Genomic DNA, 20,159 nt, shown 5'->3' with positions numbered 1-20,159 from the left:
ATGATTGTTCATCAAAGCTTCCAACATCCATGAAAATGCCAAGGGCGTACTTGCCTCGCGTCGTGAAATAGGCTTTTCGATGAAGGAGAATAGGTAGAATGTAAGCAGAAAGCGTGAAGCGTGAAAACATAATTCTCATACTCACGTCTATTTGCAGAAATAGCGCCAGCACCTGAGTTACATCTTTGCTCAAAGGCTGAGAAAGCATAATGGCAATCGATCTTTCAAGTGATGTGCCTTCAGACCATTGAAAAACACTGTAAAATTGTAAAAACAAAAAGGTGAGATTTTCCCTTGTATTCAAAGTCTCTCTGAAAATGCTTACCGCCACGTCCAGATCTCGTAAAGTAAGATACCAAGTGACCACAAGTCTGTTTTTTTTCCATACTTGAGACCACGAATCAACTCCTGGAATTTTTGAAAGAAAAAATAAGAGTGATGGGCAATATTAGAAAGACTCGGAAAGATACGCACAGGCGACATATAATCTTTTGTCTAGAAAGTTACATCGGGGAGGGGAAAAGAATAATTGTCAACCACAATAAACTATCGGTTCTGAAAATCCATATTAGACTCACTCCAGCTATTCCCCATCTGCCAACATTATCACGGGGCTTTGAGATAGCAAGTCCAAAATCACCGAGTTTTATCTGCATTCCCCGCGTGAGTAGAACTGCATGAAAGAAAAGAGGGTCAATGAGGCTGCGTATAATACGCTGGAAGATTTTTTCCTCACCATTCTCTAATTTGATGTCCCGATGAATCACAGCGTCATCTGCTAAAACGCCTTCATGAAGAAAGTGGACAGCCGAACAAAGTTGGGCGCAAATATTGTTCTTAATGGTAGGATCGCTTAATCAAAAGAAAAAAGCCTCAATTCAATTGGCCCAATTATTTTTATCACTACATCACTCACATATTTTGTTTGCAAAAGAGAAAATCACATAAAGTGCCTTGCTCGCATAATTCTAACTCCAATTGTAAAAAGTTTTTCTGGAGTACAAAACTCTTAAATGCGACAATATTCACATGTTCTAGCTTTGAGTGAATGTTTGCTTCCTTTTTCATACTTTCCAGAGCACCAAGTGCTTGATTTGTTTTGATGCATTTGACTGCAACTTTCTAAAGATTGGAAAGAAAATGAGACAGAAAGAAACCTTCAGTGTGAAAGATTACTCACATTATTTGTCTGGAGGTTGATTGCTTGGTACACTATCCCAAAAGCACCCTCGCCTATGCAAGAAATGAGACAAAACTTTTTACTGTCCATTTGAGCAGGGATTCTGTTTTTTACATCAAAATTTGTCTAATTCAAAGCAGGGTCTTTTTATAGTTTATGAATTCCAACATCTGCTTTACTTTTTGTCACATATTGTGTAGCGAAAAGTATCGGCGCTTGTTTGATTAGAGTTTTGATAGGTGTGACATGATTAGATCCTGGATGGACAGAAAGATTAGATTTATGTTGGATCCGTAAAATTTTCTGCTACGCGTAATTTGGCAGTAGATGTATCAGATCCTCATAATGGGCATGAAGTTGTACACGGGCATCTTGAAGTTGCACTGATCTCCATTACACTCTTCATCGGGGTCCAAAAGTTGTAATTAGAAAGCAAAAGTGCCGTCATTCCGTACGAACTGACTTTTAAAGGCAGTGAAACTATCAAAACGGTGCTCAGCTTAGCTATCGACATGTCTAATTTTGGCAAATGTAAAATGTTTGTAAAACTCAGTACAATCGTTGCCAACTCTCAAGTCTATGACTCTGTACAGACTTTTCGTAATTTCTCACGGCTGGCTCCCTTTGTCTATGCAACCAAAATTGAAACGAATAGAACTAAATGCCTCACTGAGCAGCGATTGAACTGACACGCTAAGCGCGGGTTCACCATTCCCTTGGGTGTACAATACTCTCCCTTTGTTTCGGAAAGGGTATTGCTTTTGGACAATACAAGCTGAGGAAACACAAAACGCCATTTTTTTTTCTTTAATATCCCTTTGTGCAAAAACATCGGGGCTTGATATTCCTTTGTGCCGCACTCTCCATTTTTGATTGCGAAGTATAGTTCAGTTCCACAGCAACGCACTCACATATAAATTCGCGATATAAAAGGGAATTCTGTTCAAAGCACCCTGCTTGATCGGTGAACCTAAATTACCATCATCTCCTCCAACCAGATCCTTTTCAGTATGACCACGCGCGTCTACCTTCCTAGACAAGAAGCACTTTATCAAACCAGTGGGATAGAAAATCTCGTGACATCTGTTGCTGCGTATGTTCAAGCAGCAGATGGGTTACACACACCGAACAAAGTGGCATTGATGTATCGCGCATTCTGTGAGGCACTAATCCAAGGAGACCTCCTGAAACTGCATCAGATTCCCGCCATTATTATCCAGTACCAAGGTGTTTCTTACGAGGTGAGTATTGGTGAAGGAAAACAGAGCAGACAAGCGATCTGACTGCCTCTTCGTAGATTTGTGTCAGGTCTGTAGAAAAAAATGCGAATCCCAGAAAACGTAAGCGGACAGCACTTGCAGATCCCATGTCAACTTCATCTAAAGAAGCAGAAAAAATTAGAGCATTCAAACTTCTTGAGATGCTGACGAAGTTAATAAAGACAGGAAATGCAAGAAGCACTGGAGAGGCTGATAGACCCCTGCGACTAGAAGAAGGGCAAGAAAAAAGTGCAGGTGAACTTGTCAAGCTGCATTTGGAGAAGCTATCAAAGGCAGAAATTGACTTTTCTCAGGCTCGCGAGAAGGTAAGACTTGCGTACTTTCACCTGGGTCAAGCATATGCTCGATGGATTTTCGAGCTCCTGCCGACTCTTGATGCTCCAGTGACGTCAAAGACATTTCATCGTGAGGCATATCCTATTGTCCAAGCACACTTGCTCAAGCTCTGTAAGCGATCCAATGAGTACTCCATACTGAAGCGGCTTGAAAGGGCGAGAAAATTTTTTCATATGGGGTCCCTCATTGGAGTAGAAACATTAGCCGAATGCGAAGATTTGACCGTCAAAAGAATGGACAAAATATCTATGGAGTCGCTTTCCCTATTGGGGATATATTGTAAAGATGAACTTTCCAAGATGAACATCAACAGACCTTGATTTGCTTCTAGTTCGCTCGCGCACTTTTTCGTGGTGTTGCATGTTTCAACTTTCCCTGAAGGAGTAAGTTTAGCGTTTTCGTCTACATTTTACTGTCTCTCATAGTCTCTTTCTCCATGGAAAATCTTCTCTGTCCCTACTCTCTCTAATTGATGAAGTCATTCTTCCAAAAAAATGACATTTTGTCACTGGTTTCAAATGCCTGTTGTCATTGATTATGGTGATGCTGGTCTAGAATCCTACGTAGCTTGCTCAGATTTGTATCCCAGCAAACTCGCGCGCGGTATCGAAATGTATCGATGTCTGCGAAATGTTGATGTCTGCGAGATGACTTTCGGAGTTCTCCGGGCTAGCTTATAACAATTTTAGGATCTCATAATTTCCTTTGCACAATCCTATTTGATTACATTTCATTTCATCAGCTTTATCTGGGTAGAACTCAAATGATTTTGCGTGGAAGTCATTGGAACTTTTTGATGCTTTTTCATAGTGTTGCGAAAACAGTTTATTTTACGTATCAGAGACCCGTGCTTGAAGGTGTCGCGACCGTGCTTTGCCTAAAAGATTTTAGTACTGATGACCTTTTAGCTTTTACTATGCCTCTGGTGTTGGGCCCTTCCGGCAACCTTGGATTTCCGCTAGCGCCTCTGTAAAACAAAGCGCCCTTCCCGAGATGATGAAATTTGGGCAAAAGATCACTACAAGCGTTTATTTCCACTCTTTTCCAGCTTTGTGGTTCCACCTTCAGTACCTTTGTGGTTCCACTCTTCTGGTACTGAAGGTATAGAATCAGTAGACGTGGTTGTGCATACATGAGGAGAAATAGAAGAAGTAGAATAACCTTACTTTTTCCAATCGATTCAACAATGCTGAGCGTTGCTCAGCATTGAAATAGAAGTACGCCGTAGTCTCGCCTCATATTTACAAGCAAAAGAGGGAATATCCCGACACATGACGTCAGTGCTAATCCGGAAAATGTAACAGAAGGAAAGTCTAGCCAAATGCATTTGCTCACATGCCTCGGAATGAAATTGGAGCCCTTCCAATCGAGTTTATGAGGCTGTTTTTACTTTTTGAGACTTGCGTACTTAGCATCTTCATTTTGCCTGGCAAATGCAGGCAAGTCTTAAAAACATGCTCAGCTCCTAATGACAAATATTGAGATTGAATTGCGACTCAGCATATCATTATTGTCTGCCAAATAAGTAAAACTATGACTCAGCTTTCTAATTTCGGGATAGAAAATCTTGATTTTAAAACCATTCTATTTTCGAGATGAGACTCTCTATGCACTAGACAATTCTTTCCATAGAGTAGCAGGGTGCTGTGCGGTGATCTCTGAAACAGTTACTATTGTGCTGCAGTGAGCTGTGAAACTATAAAAGCAACCTCCAATTGCCGTCTAATTTGCCCGCAATCATCATTTTCCACTCATTTACCATGCTTCATAAAAAGAATATTCTAGCAGATCTTTTTGATTTACCTCAAGCACCATCTTTCAAGCTATGGAGTGCTTTGTGCGATTCAGAACATCCACAAGAAATTCTTGCGGTTCGCGATAATACTTGCGGTGGAAACTTTCCCATTATAGACTTCCTTAAAGCACGTGAGATCTCAATAGATAATATTTTGTTGGACAAGCAGAACCATTGCCATGCGAAGGTATTGCCCAGGGAAGTCAAGCCAAATTTTTTTATTCAGACGGGCGGCCATAGTGTTATTACTGGCCGTGGCGACCATGCACACATTACGGCTAGCGATGTAGAAGAAGAGCTTCAGAACGGCTGTCTGACGTTCACTTTTGACGATTGTGATTTCGAACTCCACATCTTTACTTACCAATTGCCTTCTGGCATGGAAAATAGGATCTTCATTTTCACCTGGCAAGACGACGAAAGAAAAGGGAAGACGCTAGTAGCTGAAGTTCACAAGTGGGCAAGTCAGCTGCACGATGAATTCTGGGTTTTTAATGGAGTAAAAGGAGGTTGGAGGAAAGATAAAGCATTTTTCAAAGCAGTACAAAGCGCAAAAGCAGAAGACTTGATCTTATCCGACTCTATTCTGAAAGATCTTCGTCGCGACACAGTCGCCTTCTTTAAGTGTCAATCGCTGTACGAATCTTTAGCAGTGCCATGGAAACGCGGAATACTGCTGCTAGGTCCACCGGGAAACGGCAAGACTGGGTCAATCAAAATCTTAGCCAAAACATGTGCCGAGATAGGCATCCCCACGCTTTACGTACAGACCGCAAAGACACGTGCTGGCCCAGAGTATGGCTTGACCGCTATATTTCAGAAAGCGAGAAGCGAAGCCCCTTGTATGTTGGTCTTGGAAGACATCGAAACCCTTGCGACAGATGAGACGCGAACAAAGCTTTTGAATCAGTTGGATGGAATTGAATCGAACGACGGTGTATTGGTTGTAGCGACCGCGAACGATGTTAGTAAGCTAGATGCAGCTATCCTGCAGCGTCCTTCCCGCTTTGACACCAAATACACATTTGATCTCCCCAATCAAAATCTTCGCAAAGAATTTTTCTCACACTGGTTGAAGAACAAGATAGGGTTCGCGCAGATCCGCGTCAATGAAGAAGACTTCTAAGATTTCACCACAGAGCTCGCAGAGCTTACGACTGGGTGGACGTTTGCTTTTATGAAGGAACTTTTCCTAGCTATTTTGTTAGAGAAAGCATCAAATCTTTCCAGCCATGATACCAATGCAAGCACAAATGCTCTAAATATCTCGCGCCAACAGTTCATTGAGAAAGCTAAAGAAATGCAAAAACAAGTCCTCCCTGTAGGTATAAATTCGTGACAAAAAGCATGGAAGGTAGAATGAAATGAAAAAAGCTGGCGTTCAGACTGAAAAGTTTACTTTCTGATGTACATTAAACATTAAGCAACTTACACGGACGATAAAGAGGTAGAAGGATTGAAAAGCAAGTGAACGACCAATGCATAAAAAAATGAAGGTTTGTCTCCCGGGATGGCAATCTTTCATGTCAAAGCAGCGATTACTAAAGTGTATTTGCTTGTCACGCCTCCCTCTAATCAGACATATTTACATCTAGTCAAACGCCTACAATGTAATAGGGAATATCGGCTGGATACACAAAAGAAGTGGACAAGATACCAGAGAAGCGTCAATGGAGCAAAAAAAATAAATGAAAAAATCAAAGAATGCTGACTTGCTTGGCTGGCCCTCTGATCATAAAAGGTGGAAAGTATGACTAAATGTTTGTTTTAGGTAGCTGTATTGAAGCCTTAATTTTTGGATGAAATTCCAACGACTTTCCACGTTCCTCAAGTGCTATCGACAAAACTCTTAGCGTATCCGAGGTGATGACGAAGTCACATCTTCCGGCAGCGACAAATTTTGAATAAATTGCTTGAAAAGTGTTGGTGGAATCTCCCCAAAACTTTCCCCTGCCTGAAACTTCTTTGCTTTGTCCGTTCAATAGTTATGTGTGCTAGGTTTTAAAAATTGCAACTAATCATATGCTATTGATCATTATTGCCCAATCGACGCTCACCTGGAATTTCGCAATTTGCCGCACTTTGCGTCTAGACGAACATACAGATCTAGCATCGCTTCCCTAGGCAGAATTAAGCGCGTTACAGACACGTTGTCTTTGCAAAAGCAGGCGACCAGTGCGTGACGAGCAAAGGGGGGTTGAAGGCGGTTGGGAATGCATTTCCTCGGTCGCAAGTATTTCATCGAACAATTAGAAATAAACAAGTTCAGTGTAGTGCAAGAGATGTACTGGGAAATTTTTCGTCTGGCACTCATTTTTACCACATGATTGAAGCTGAAGCCAACGTTATGAGAGTGACTTTTGAGAGTGTGGTGGATCATATCTGTGATGACAAAATGGATCGCGAATTCCCATACATGCTGAAATGCGATAGCCGACAGTGCGCTAATAGCGCAAGGACGACTCAATGAAGCTAGTATCCCGTCTTATGGGGCGGATCTCAGACGATTACTCTTGTGACCACTGCTGGATCCATGCCCGGTGCACCAGGGCCAATTAGTTTGTTGTAAAGGCGCTTGATGATTATGCCAATATCGATACCCCCAAAGACGATATTGGACTCACGGAATTCGTGTGCGTTCATTTTATAATCTGCTCTCTTCATCTGATGACTATTAATATATAAGCACACACCCCATACACACAAGCATAGATGGAGTCGCTGTACAAATACCCCGGGATCTATCAGGAGACTATGGGCTTACAAAAAAAAAAATTATCGAAAAAATTAAGGATGCAGATTATCGAGTACATAAAAAGAGATAAAACCACTAGATAACAAATGAAGTTACACTATTTCGAAGAAGTTTAAGATCAATTCAAAGGATTTGATTTGTACTTTCGAATTTCATGGAGTAAAAATGTTGGAGGAAGTTTGTTTTAGATTTGGATATGGCTTCGTACTTCACATAAATCGAGGAGGTTCGCAGAACAGGAATTGCCAGAAATACATGAGCGCCATTTTGCCTGTTGAGCCATACGAAAGGCAGCATGGTGACGGCCGGTGACTGTTCTATATATTGTCGCCTTTTATGAAGTAGCTCTAATTGGGTTTTCAGTATGTATCTATCTAGGAAGCTGGATGGATTTTGAAATCATGGATGTTTCATGGGATTTTCTATTTGATAACCGGACAGTATTAAAGCTACTTCCGGTACTAAAGTTTCTGTTCTTGTTTCTGTTCTTGTACATGTATTTTCGATTGACTTTATGAGTGTAGATCCGCATCATCAACGATTCTTCTCTATCTGTCTATATATACTTTCCTCTTGCTAATTCTTGTAACAGGAGAAAATTGTCTTATCATGTTTGTAGGTTAGGAAGGAATTGGTATTTTTTCTTATCTACTTATTAATTTCTGGTTTAAACGAATTCAAGCAAATAATAAAAGTGCTATCAAACACTTGTTGTCAGCCCCGTAGGAGATATGAATCTTTCAGTAGCATTCTTTGCTCTTCTATTTACAGTGGGAAACTTCGATTACTCTACTGTGTTTAGTGTAGCTCCACTTATTAATGAAACATTGGTATTTCTAATTGGTCTGCTACTTCTACTGGCGGCAATGGGTAAAAGTACACAGCTTGGTCTCCACACATGGCTAATACACATACAATCGTTATAACTCCAGAGGGCATACAATCAAGAAGCAAAGAATCTCTTTTCAAAATTTTAAATGAACAAAGATTTCCAAAAATTATTCATCAAGTTAAATTAGGAAATTTGAAAATGCAACCAAAATGGATAGAAGCAAGAAAGAGTTGTATAGATTTACATCCTGATTGGCAATTTAAACTTTGGGAAGATGAAGAATCAGGAAAGTTTGTTAATACACAATTTCCAAATTTATTCGAAACATATATAAATTATCCACTTGAAATCCAACGTTCAAACGTTTTACGTTATTTGGTTTTGCATAAATTTGGTGGAATTTATTTAGATTTAGATTTAGGTTGTAGAACACCTCTGGACGGTTTACGAAATGAAAGTTTTTTAACTCCTCCTGCAAAACCAAGCGGAGTCAATAACGCTTTCATCCCTTCAATACCCGATCATCCTTTTTGGTCTCACGTTGAAGAATATTTAATCACTTTTAATCGAAATTCGTTTAATTCACCTTATATAACAAATATGTTTTCGACAGGTTGTCACTTTTTAAGTACAATGCATAGGCTGTACGGCGATCAACCTTCTTTAACAATAATGGACCAAGCCAATAAATTAAATGGTCACGTTAAAACTCCTCTTTTCGAACATCTCGGTGCAAGTAGTTGGCATAAAGGTGATGCAAAAGCAATTTTACGTGTTGGTCAACAAATTGAAAGTATTAAGAAACATTCTCTCTCTCTCCTTGTCATTTTCTTCTTGTTTTCTTTTGGCATTTATTTTGCCTTTGCATCTTTTCGTCGTTTACGCCATGCACGAAAGAAAAAACTTGGAGGATATGAAGATGCAGAAGCAAGCAAAGAGCTTGTTGTGCATCATTAGTAATCATATCCCACATTGTACAATAACTTTTCATTGCGTCTTGCAATTTAATTAATCGTTCAATCATACTGTAAACTTTGTGATATTGCGAAAGGGTATCAGGCGATAGTATAAGTGAGTGATACAATAAAGAAAAGGAATCATGAAATGCAATGCAAATAAGGGAATCACTTTGCCAGAAAATGTGCATCATCTCTTTTCACTTCATCGTCCGTTAATTATTCTTCTGGATTCATTCCTTCATGACGTCCAGACATTCCCATCTTTTTGGCAAAATGCCAACCGTCTGTACATGGTTCGATAAGCTAAAGGTGCAAGGATCGAGAAAATTGAATGATGTGAAAATGGTCCAAGATTGAAATAAAGAGCACGATTATGCATGAATCCAAGATCGTAAACGTTACTGAATGATAATGAATAGAGAAGTAACTAGATTAGATTGAGTACAATTGTTCACCATGCGCTATTGATTATTCTCGCAAGCATCAAAGCCAGCCACAGGGTCGCTGGCGTAGGCTACTTGCATGACACTGTATGCCATTCTTTGATCGTTATATTGAATACCTTCGCATACGGCTGAAGTACCTCCTAAATAAGCAAGCATACCGTCCAGTTTAGCTTTCTCGAATGCATACGAATCATTACCTAATCGTAAATGCGCACTATCATCCTGTTCTTCGGATGTGTTTAATAATTCGTAAGACATATAAACGCCTTCTGGAACAACCGATTGACCTTGTTCGCAATAAGTTTCAGATGGATCTTCGTTATAATCAATTTCCGCATCAGTTGATTCGCATTGACGAAGTTGAAGGGTAGAATTTGATTTGATTTGCAAATTCCAACCAAAAGTGAAATGATTGCCAAAAATCTGTTTCGCTTGGACTATTACGCAATGAAACGAAACCATGATGTCTCATTCTATCGACATCACTCTCATACCAAAAAGAAGGATTGAAGCCAGGATGAATGACAAGTTGAATTGGATAAATATGGCTTATGATTATATCCCATGCAGATAATGATTGACCGATATTTTTATCATAATGCTTATCCCGTTCATTCAGCATTTCATCATCGATCATTAAAGACTTTTCATATGCTTCTTGAAAGAATACTAAATTATCTTCGAACCACAAACGATTATTCGAACCACGTCCTCCTAGCGTTCCTTGAGCAACAGAAATACTCCCCATAGCAATTTCTGCTGCATTTTGACTTACAGGATTAGCAGCTGCTTGAACCAGTCTTGCACGGGTATAAAGCGATCCCCATGATCCTAAACTGGCAAACAGGAAAGCTGCACCAATGCATAAGTACTTGGCAGTTTCCGTAAAACCAAGTGATTGCGCTCCAACTGTACAGCCAAGGTCAATCAAGCCACCAAGAATGACATTTGCTCCAACCAAAAGGGCTTTAACTAAAAGAGGAGCAAGTCGTTTTTCATTCATGTCATATGTTACATCATTTGTTTCACTACTACTCTTTAAAGTCATGAACTTGACGTCTTCTAATAGTGGCTCAATATCGTAACCGTGTTTAGTGAGAATAGCAAGATTATCTGAAAGCGAACCAGAAAATGTAGCGGGACTTTGGATCCATGCTTTGAGACTTGAATTTGTTGTTTTATCAACATCTTTTCGGTCAGGGATCTTTGTCTTTGTCACAGAATTGGCATGCTTGCGTATCAAATGCGTGATAGGATGCGAAGGTAGCCACATTCCTTTTGCCTGATGACGAGGAATAGAAATGTCATGTAAATGTTCTGATTTGATGTTTGAAGACATTGAAAACAATTGAACGTGTCTGTCGATATGGTGAGAAGTATCGATGATGTTGGGTTTATGGTCAATCCTTTTTTTAATTAGTATGTTGGCAGTAGTGACAGCCTGTAAAGAACTCAAAAAGATAAGTACAGTCATTGTGATGATGATACTCATATTGTAGCCTCGCTTTCGTGCTCGTTCAACAATTATAAATTCTTCCCCTTCATCCCGTAATTCAACCGATGCTGATGAACACATCCAGGTTTGTTGTCTTACTTACATACCTCCAATAATCTCTTCTCGTTTTGCATGCGCTTGATTGCCTATTCCTTCTGAAAATATGATCCGTATACGTCCTGAATCTCATTTTGCTAAATAGATGGTACCTCGATTACGTGAGTACTGATATAACTCAGGTTCGATTAAAAACTTATCTTTGAATGAATGTTTGACGACCGTTTAATCATTCGAAAAATGAGCTCGAGAGGCTGCTAAGTGAATCGAATTTACCAACTCAGTTCTTCGTTTTTGTTGTTCTTTTGTCATTTTCGCTTCTAACTTTCTTGCACTGGCTTCTTCTGAAATTGCTTCAGTGAATTCAGTAAAGTTTAGCCATTTATTTTTTATAAATGAATAGAATGTCATCAGATGATATGAATAATAAAAAGAATAGAAAGTTTGCCGTGTTTTTATAATTTGTTCGGTAAGTGGGGTTTACGTTGAAAAGATATCTTTTTTATGCCCATCATTAGACCTCATGACTTCTTAGTCTTCATTTTAACGCTGGTCCATCATTTTAACGCTAGTCCATCATTTTCACGCTAAAAATTTTCTCAGCGCCCCTGCCGCCGTCAAGACAAGAGAAATTAGCCGGTTGCGGATAGAGTGTGCCTATACTTTTATATCCGAAAAAGACAAACTCAACGCTGAAGAAAGAGACGGCGAGCCCTCTAATTGTTATTTGTTTGTGCTGTTTCAAACTAGCGTGATTTCTCTCAGTCATTTTAAAAGAAAAGTATCACCACGTTGCTAATCGGACACGATGCTTCTCGGCCAGTGGACTACTTGCCTTTATGGATAGCATCGAACAACATATGCATGTCATTGATGAATACGCTCTTACACTAGATAGGGAGATGATTTATGGTCTTCTGCTTATTTTCAAACGTTTTGGCGTTGCCAGTCCGACGACTTTGTTGGATCTATCAAAAATGACAACGGATGTGATACAACCCTACATTGAGTGGAGGACCGCTTGCGGGTACATTGGTTCTGTTGTCTTTCTACCTTTTCTCACTTCCTCTTCCGCCCCAAGACATTTACGACGAGCAAGTTTTCACAGTGCTTGTGATATGTTGAATCTCAGTTGCATCTTGTGAGTTGTTATCGATGATGATGCACCACTACAGGTGACTGACAGAAACTTGTTTTATTTTACTAAATGACAGCCTTAAGATCATTAAATCTGGATCCTGCATCTTCTCGTCTACAAGATACTCCAACCAGATCTTTAGCGCATTTCGTGTCACCTTTGCGAGCAAGAACATGGGAGACCCTTTAGGCTCTACAGATGCTTTACTGATGGATAACATGTTTACTTCAAAATACCCTTTCACCGAGCCTTCTACAAATACTTCACTTTGGCGCTCTCCGCATGCTGCTACTTCTAAAAGAGCAGAAATAAATGGCTTCTTAAATATTGCTGCAACCCTTGATCATCCGATTAAGCCGTCGCTGATCGATGTTGACGAATTCTTTTACGATAAGATTGACAGTCTCGTTCAGAGTGGCATGCTTTGCATTCGTGAGATGAAGGAACAAGGCAGTCAAATCGCGGTTCGGGTCTTTTGCATAATGGAAGCTGCTGGACAACGCAGCAACAGTGTTACGGTACACTCCTTTAAACCTGTCGAAAATGGTAATAATTCCCATTTGATAGCAGTAAATGATGGAGGTCCAGCAGCAACAAACATTCCTGGATATAACAACATGAGAAGTCAGTAAGAAGATAGATTGACAATACATATAACAAACAGAACTTACCGGGACGCATACTTGGCAATGGCAGACCACACTGCAATAGCCGGGTCATAAATATACCAGACAATGGCGTTATAGACCAAAAACCAAGACCTTGAAAAGCCAAGCGAGCCACTACAATTTTCATTGCACTTGTTGGCGTTTGAGTTTGACAAATTGGACCAGCAATCGTGCCAACAAGCATTGAAAGAAAGACTGGTAAAAACCAAGTTGGTAACATACTTTCCATCAAAAATTGTTTAGCTGTAAATAAATGTCAATATAGAACAATGGAAAGCGTAAAAGCCATGATAGTTTAAATCTAAAATATAACTTGTAAAACAATCTTTAACCAATCACCAGTTGATGGTACTCCATAAATTTGGGTACACATTTTTATCGTTGCAATTGTAAGTAAAGAAGTTAGTATAAACAAACTTTCACCCGGATTTCTGATCGATCTTGTAAATAAGCCTCTACAATGTAAAAAACGTTGAAGAAGAAGTAAAGTGATCATAATGCATAAAACCAAATTCCATATAAAAACAACCTTACCAATCGTACGTAAATTTTTAAATTGATATGGCTGTAAGACCAAGAAGTGACGCAAAACTACCAGTACTCATTGGAACAACAAACCAAGCCCAGGTGAAATGTATCAAACGTTCTTCTGATGTTGCTTCTTCGAGATTTCCTCCATTTTATTCTTCTTCTGAAATAAATCTTTACTCAGTTTGCGATGAAATTTGATTTTCAGCTTGCATTTTGCTATGAAACTGGTTTGTGATTGTGTTGGAAGAAAAAGTTCACCAAAATAAATCATTTCTTACATAAGAACAGGTTGTCCCACCTATCGATCTCTCATTAGCATAGTTCGCTCATAGATTGTATCGTAGGGAATGCATTGGCCATGTCGGATCTTAACAAACCAAAAACATCTTGCCATAAGGCTTGAAGACAGAAAGATATCATACTGACGAACATGTAATAGATAACATGAAGCGCTGAGCCAAATTCTTGGCAAAAGGTAAATTCGAAATAACAATTTATTGAGTTCAATATCGAAACGTCTCAATATTTGCGACTGATGCTCATTTTATTTATCTGAATTATGAACGCCTGCTTCTTTCTTTTAAGTCTTTTACTTTTCTTTCCATTAAAAATCGCCGAGGTTTTGATTTGGAAGGAATGTAAATTGACATCTTGAAATCATTCTGTTGCGTGCGCTTCTATCAAATGTCTTTATCGATCAAAGCAGAGTAAGAGCCCTAAAACCTACAAAGAGATAAGCAAGAGCAAAAGCGCAGCGTCAAGACCGTTCTTCACGCTGCGCTGGAAGACGGGGGAAAGATAACAGAGCATCTAGAAACAAAAGAATTTGTAGCGGTTTTAGAAGATTCGATATGACGTACTGTCCATTGTCGGTTTGCAATCTTACCTTCTTATTGCGATAAAGATTTGACCACTTTGAGGTTTCCTTCTGTGGCTTGTAGTCTACACATACATTAAAACCCAAATGAAGATTCCGGAGCTATTCCGGAGCTTAAAGCTAGTCCGCATTATTTCGTTGCCTGGAGCAATGAAACAAAACAATAGATAAACTGGATTGTTAAGTAAACTTTGAATTCGGTCTAAAAATCTATTTTTTTCCCTTCTCTTTCGACGCAAGCCCATCGTGATCAACAAGTTGTCTAAGCGTGTGGATTATCCGACATGTCGTATCACCCCGCGCGAGCCGCGAGAACTACTCACAGGTCTTATCATAGAGATGGCGCAGATTGGTGTTGGTGTGCGTGTGTGTTGCTGCATTTCTTATCATAGAGATGGCGCAGATTGGTGTTGGTGTGCGTGTGTGTTGCTGCATTTCAGGTGCAGGGCCGCAGAGTTGAGGGAATCCTTCTTTTACAGGGGAAGGCAAATTTGGATGGATATGTATAAGACATGTAGCCGACAGGAACTTTTGGCTGATTTTTTGTTCCAAGATCCGATCAGGTAATCTGAGAAGCGTGTAGTCACAATGTTTCCCTGCATGTCCTTTTTAGCCTTTTCTCGGTTTCTTTCGAAGGGATACTACTCTACAGTTTGACACGCGTGAGCATCTATCCTTACGATTGATTGTGAGCGATAAAGAGTCCTCCCACAGAGTCACCAAGTGTGAGCAACGTCATCTGTAGCTGTCATTTCGTTGACATTGATCCAAATTAAAGTTTTTCAAACATCTGTGGACATGCTCAGCTTTACCGCAGTGGAGGGAGAAGAGCAAGATTACGGTATGAGCATTAGCACATCGTTCAATGAGGAGGAGAAAGGAAACTATTGTGTGCGTGACTTCGATGGATGAAATCCCCGTGTAGCATCGGAAACGAATCTATAAGACGTACCTTTGGGCAAGTTCTATACGCTTTCAAGAAGCAACACACCACATTCAGTGTTCTACGCTTTGACGGCTAATTGTATCTGAAAAAGGTGGAAGAAGCCAAGATAATTGTAAAGTCACATGCCAAAAGAGAATCCGCGGAGATATTTCATGTAGCACTGCTGGTAATGTAAATGTGATGGACCTATACCAAGCATGATTGCTACCAGATCAAAAATTGCAGATACTTCGACCGAGATTCCTGCTGAGACGGATTGTTCACGATGTGCTAGACTACACCTAGAATGCATGTGGAAACCTTGCCAACGTAATGGACGTCCGATCAAAAAGCGAAAATTATCGCCAGATAGTCAACACCAACAAAAAAGTAGTGATAATGAAGACGACACCAGCCTAAGCCAAGATGATTCAACACTAGATTGCATACTTTTCTCCGATGATTCGATGAGGATGATCTTTAATCCCTTCGATAGCGATTTCATATTACATGATTAATCAGCATTTTTTTTTTCGACTGGATCACAACAAATGCATTCACCCGCTCACAAAATGGCAGAAATACAAAAATGGATACATGATGCTTCGCCTGTCAAGAAAGCCTTGCTTCTACAATATCGATAAATGACATCTTGCAACAAGGTATATCACGTTTCTTCTCTGGTGTCGGTCTTACATTGCCACTCTTTGACTGCAAGGAGGAGCTGATGAAGCAGGCGCAATACTGTGATGCCTTATTGTATACAGCTGCCACACTTGGAAATGAACTTTACGAAGGGCACGAAAGCTGGACATGTACAATGATGCGAAAAGATGCAACGCAAAAGATTGATGCGAGCAGTTTATGGAATCTTTGATGTTTTCACCTGATCGACATAAGAGAATCGTGCATTTATCAGCTTTGCCCTTAATGATCTACATCGCATATGCAATGAATCATTCCAGTTCTTTGCAAAGATATGTCGAACAGTCTCGTACAGCAGCATTGGCGTTAAACTTGTATAATTTGGACAGTCAAGAATACAGTGCATTGTCAAATGATATAGAAAAGGCGGAATTTGCAAGAAAAATATGGTGGGAGCTTTTCGTAATTGGTAGCATAATGGATGTCTTATGTCTTAAAACCACTGTAAATTTTCCAGGAAGAGCAAAAGAAGATAAAAAATGCAATCTATCTGGGACCTTCGTGTACGAAGCGTATCCTTGTTGGCGGGCACATTTACCATCTTTGGTGAATCTAGGGATGAAGGAAGGCTGTGGTCTGCCGATAATATTCAAGCTAATATAATTGCTGAAGCACAAGGGATGCTTTTATTTGCCATGCAGGCTGGAACAGCAGGAAGAATAGATTGGAAGAGCAATAGAAGGCAGTCGATCTTGTTTGATTGGTTGATGATGCTGTACGCCGGTCGCGTACATTTACATCGTTTGTTCTGGTTTGAAGATTTCACATTGGGTCTTGCTTCATGCAGCTTCAAACGAGAAAACATTAGTGATTTGATCCAAGCAACTCCATCTGCTCTGGGAACAACGACTGGATCGATTGCATCTAGCGTGGAAACGATTGTACAATCATCCAATGCGATCTTACATCTTATTCAAATGGATACAGATGCTTTATTCAAACACAGTTTTCTCTCATGCAATTTCGGTCCGACCTATCAACTGAGATTGTTGCCGATCGCTTCTACACATTGGCCACCAATCGGCTGTTGTCAAATGGTTGCTTCTTTTGGTTTAGCGGTACATATGGCAAGTAAAGAAACAGAAGATGAATTACTTGCTCAATAAAGCATTAGCAGTATAGGAATGGCAGAAGCATCACTTGGTATTTTAACTAAGGTTTGGCCTTCAGCGAAACATTATCGACGAGAAATACATCATTGCAGATTATCGATCAATCAAAGCCTCTCTTCGAATGCGCTTTTTTCACGAAGGGGCTGTCCTAGTGTATTTACAGCTCTTTATCAAAATGTTTTTTAGCAGGTGTCTGTCTGGACCTTTTGTGATTTCCATTTTCTACTCTTTGCGTTTAGTAAATTTAATAGGGAATCCGATGGGAAAGACACAACTCATTTTTGCGTTTGCGATCTGTTTCATCGTTTTTGCATCTCTGTATTTATATCAAAAGAGTGAAAATGTCGGAATTACAGAATTATGTAAATAAAAGGGTGTGAGAAGCAAACGCAGGAAAAATGTGGGTAGAACAAATGCAAGCTCAGATACTAATAGGTACTCTGACCATATTTACGACCTTTAAAGCAAAGGCACGGAAATCAATGAAAAATTAGCTGCCTTTGTCGACCATAGATCAGAACGGTAATTGCGATACCGCACGCATACTCTTCTTGAACAAATTGTGCTTCTTTCCGACCGAACAGGAAGCCAATTTGTGGGTCATCGACTCCGCATTCTCACCTGCAGGTACGCAGGTACATACGTACACGTATAGATGTATGCTGCCGATCGTATCACTGTTTCCGCAGCACTAGTCCTAAACACAGCTTTCCACCGGGATCAGTACTTTAGAAGCTTCGATGTCAGAGAGAAGATAGAAATGCGGAACAAGCACAGTAAGAAGAGATCTTGACCTGCAAGCATGACGTTCCACTCTTTCGCCGGCGAGAACGCAATTGAAAGATGACTGCCGGCAGTTTATTTGCAACACTATGCGTTTTGTAAGCATAGGTCGACATGTGATCACCTGACAGGTACAGCGACTATAAAGCGCACAAACTATCGCTTTTCATAAGACGAAGGCGGAAACCTCAAGCTCCATGCTTTCAAATCTTCTCAATATTACTCAGCGCATTCTTTGTTGTTCACACACAAAATCGCATGATACTTCATGATATAACGAAGAGATAGTTCGCTTCTGCTTCGGATTTGGAAACACACTTCGTCCACAAGATCCTTTCACAAGCTTCAGTCACTATTTCCTTATTTTTTACCACATAGGCTGAGCGTTTCATCTTAAAAGATGCATTGGCGACCGCAACCGTCCCGCTTCGTCCAAAAAGATCTCGGTTGTTTGGATGTTTCTTGTCGTGGCGGCTTGCACAACAGTGCTTCAAATTTTCACGAACTTCTACTTTAAAATTGGGGTGAGTTTTGCATGGTTTCTAGTGTTCCGCAAAAATGATAAGAATATCTGAATGGCTTGTCAAATCATGCAATTCCTGTCCGCTCTTCCTCGCGAAGATCAATGACCAGAAAAAGTTGGACGATAAAGAATGCTGCATTGAACTTTTTGGGGTCTATGGTTGAGTTTTCTTGAAAAGAGGCGTACCGGCCTAGCACACGCAAATGAATGCACAAGTATTAAGACAGAAGTTAAAGGCTAGAGAGCAATTGACGCTCACATTCTAATCTATTGACCTTCTGAAGAACGATGGTTTGAGCGTCCTTTCTGTTTACCGTATGCCACTCGGTCAATAGCTTCTTGCAAGATTTCGGATAGTTTGAGCACATAAACAATTTAGCTCCTGCTAATTTCTCTGAATAAATGACGTTATCATAACGAGCAAAAAGTGACATCGTTCAACAAAAGAAAGTATAAAAGTGAATCTTTCATTAAATCTGCCATAGTTTAGCATGTAGATTGCATAGCAAAGTTGATTGATGAAAATTGTCTCATTTTAATTCGTAAATTGCGATTGAAGAGGAAGAACGAAATTGTTTTCATCAAACAATCTTCTTACACTCTTGTATGAGAACTGCAGCCTTTCACAAAGTAATTCCCAGCTACTTTTTATTGTAGCAAAGAGGTCGTTGATCGGAACTTGAATTAAGATTTGCTGAAATTTGTACCCTTTTTAGCAAAGACAGATTTGTTACATTCTACTAACGATCATGCAGATCTGAATCTTGGAACGACAGGAACAAATATACTTCCGTATCTTTAAGAGATACAAATTTTCAATGTAACTTTCTTGGTTGGATTTATAGAAAATATGTATGCTACAGGCTTAGATTGATGGTATTAAAGCAAAAGGGCTCGTGTAAACGTGCCATCAGAGTAGCCCTCGAAGTCGAGGCAATATTAGAAGAATGATGCGAAAACGCACGTATTTCAGCGCTCTTCTTTCACAATCCTTTATCGTCCACGGGGTATTCAAGAAAGTTGTCTTTCTTGTAGCCTGCTATTTAGGACACTAACTCATCTTCGTAGTCTTGACTAAGACCCAATCGACTTGCCTTGAACCTTGGAGATATGTTTAGATGGAATTACCTCTACATACTATGTATAGTCACATCCCTACTACAGAGCTGTTTGTTCCTCAATTTAAAGGTACAAAAAAGACAAGGAAGAAGACGCTGTCATTTGGCGATATATTGGACTTTTCTACCTCAAACGCGTGCTATGGAATTATAAGAGTTTGTTGACTTGATTCTTTTCGTCAAGATTTCACATTCCACGTTGCATTTCTTGAACATAGCGCCAAATTGCTCCTGAAGGCATCCCGTCTTTTGCGTTGCGTAGGGAATCAAAACATATACCTTCGTTATCACTCTTCCCTGTGCTTTCAAGATGAAGAAACGTTTTGACCTCTTCAAGTGATTTGGCTCTCTTGGCTTCAATCGTTATGGAAAAAAGGAGTCTTTGAGGGTAAGTTCCATCTGGGAAACACATCCTTAGCATCTGCGTTCAATCAAAATTGTAGGTCATCTTTGACCTCGTACACCAATCCTCTGCGAATACCCTGTTGAGGGCAAAGTTCTTTGAAAAATCTAGAATGCTGGAACCTCTTCCTCGTCGTCTGATTCGGGCTCAAAAGTACGCTTTGGAGCACCCTGGCTGTTATCGTACCTAAGCGTCTGTCTTGGAATGATTCTTGCAATGATAGCTTCCTGGCTACCGAATG

At 40.0% G+C, this 20,159-nt stretch overlaps 7 protein-coding genes across 7 annotated transcripts; 6 read left to right on the top strand and 1 right to left on the bottom strand.

Annotated features, from left to right (window-relative positions):
• The first annotated feature begins 2,043 nt into the window (after nucleotides 1–2,043).
• On the top strand, nucleotides 2,044–3,380 carry FA14DRAFT_162778 (uncharacterized protein). The gene is made up of 2 exons (XM_025499756.1): nucleotides 2,044–2,421; nucleotides 2,478–3,380. Exons 1-2 carry the CDS (start codon nucleotides 2,191–2,193, stop codon nucleotides 3,114–3,116), a joined length of 870 nt encoding a protein of 289 aa, XP_025351671.1. The 5' UTR covers nucleotides 2,044–2,190; the 3' UTR covers nucleotides 3,117–3,380.
• A 1,590-nt stretch (nucleotides 3,381–4,970) lies between these two features.
• Nucleotides 4,971–5,717, top strand: FA14DRAFT_128306 (P-loop containing nucleoside triphosphate hydrolase protein; the record flags this gene model as incomplete). The annotated part of the gene is made up of 1 exon (XM_025496846.1): nucleotides 4,971–5,717. The coding sequence occupies one exon, from the start codon at nucleotides 4,971–4,973 to the stop codon at nucleotides 5,715–5,717; it is 747 nt and encodes a 248-aa protein (XP_025351670.1).
• Nucleotides 5,718–7,812: 2,095 nt separating this feature from the next.
• On the top strand, nucleotides 7,813–8,251 carry FA14DRAFT_186451 (uncharacterized protein; the record flags this gene model as incomplete). The annotated part of the gene is made up of 1 exon (XM_025501522.1): nucleotides 7,813–8,251. A coding segment is annotated over exon 1 (174 nt), but the record flags the coding sequence as incomplete, so codon positions are not given.
• An 86-nt stretch (nucleotides 8,252–8,337) lies between these two features.
• Nucleotides 8,338–8,976, top strand: FA14DRAFT_115010 (uncharacterized protein; the record flags this gene model as incomplete). The annotated part of the gene is made up of 1 exon (XM_025496087.1): nucleotides 8,338–8,976. A coding segment is annotated over one exon (639 nt), but the record flags the coding sequence as incomplete, so codon positions are not given.
• A 622-nt stretch (nucleotides 8,977–9,598) lies between these two features.
• On the bottom strand, nucleotides 9,599–11,212 carry FA14DRAFT_186447 (uncharacterized protein; the record flags this gene model as incomplete). Its single annotated transcript, XM_025501521.1, has 3 exons — nucleotides 9,599–10,006; nucleotides 10,065–11,146; nucleotides 11,182–11,212. 3 exons carry the CDS (start codon nucleotides 11,210–11,212, stop codon nucleotides 9,599–9,601), a joined length of 1,521 nt encoding a protein of 506 aa, XP_025351667.1.
• Nucleotides 11,213–12,446: 1,234 nt separating this feature from the next.
• FA14DRAFT_182790 (uncharacterized protein) lies at nucleotides 12,447–12,905 on the top strand (the record flags this gene model as incomplete). The annotated part of the gene is made up of 1 exon (XM_025501250.1): nucleotides 12,447–12,905. The coding sequence occupies one exon, from the start codon at nucleotides 12,447–12,449 to the stop codon at nucleotides 12,903–12,905; it is 459 nt and encodes a 152-aa protein (XP_025351666.1).
• Nucleotides 12,906–16,407: 3,502 nt separating this feature from the next.
• FA14DRAFT_186445 (uncharacterized protein) lies at nucleotides 16,408–17,174 on the top strand. The gene has a single exon (XM_025501520.1). The coding sequence runs from the start codon at nucleotides 16,459–16,461 to the stop codon at nucleotides 17,083–17,085; it is 627 nt and encodes a 208-aa protein (XP_025351665.1). The 5' UTR covers nucleotides 16,408–16,458; the 3' UTR covers nucleotides 17,086–17,174.
• The last annotated feature ends 2,985 nt before the right edge of the window (nucleotides 17,175–20,159 follow it).

This window comes from Meira miltonrushii, assembly GCF_003144205.1.
Source record: "Meira miltonrushii strain MCA 3882 unplaced genomic scaffold FA14scaffold_9, whole genome shotgun sequence".
Lineage (NCBI taxonomy): Eukaryota > Fungi > Basidiomycota > Exobasidiomycetes > Exobasidiales > Brachybasidiaceae > Meira > Meira miltonrushii.
This window is presented reverse-complemented; position numbering and strand designations above follow the sequence as displayed.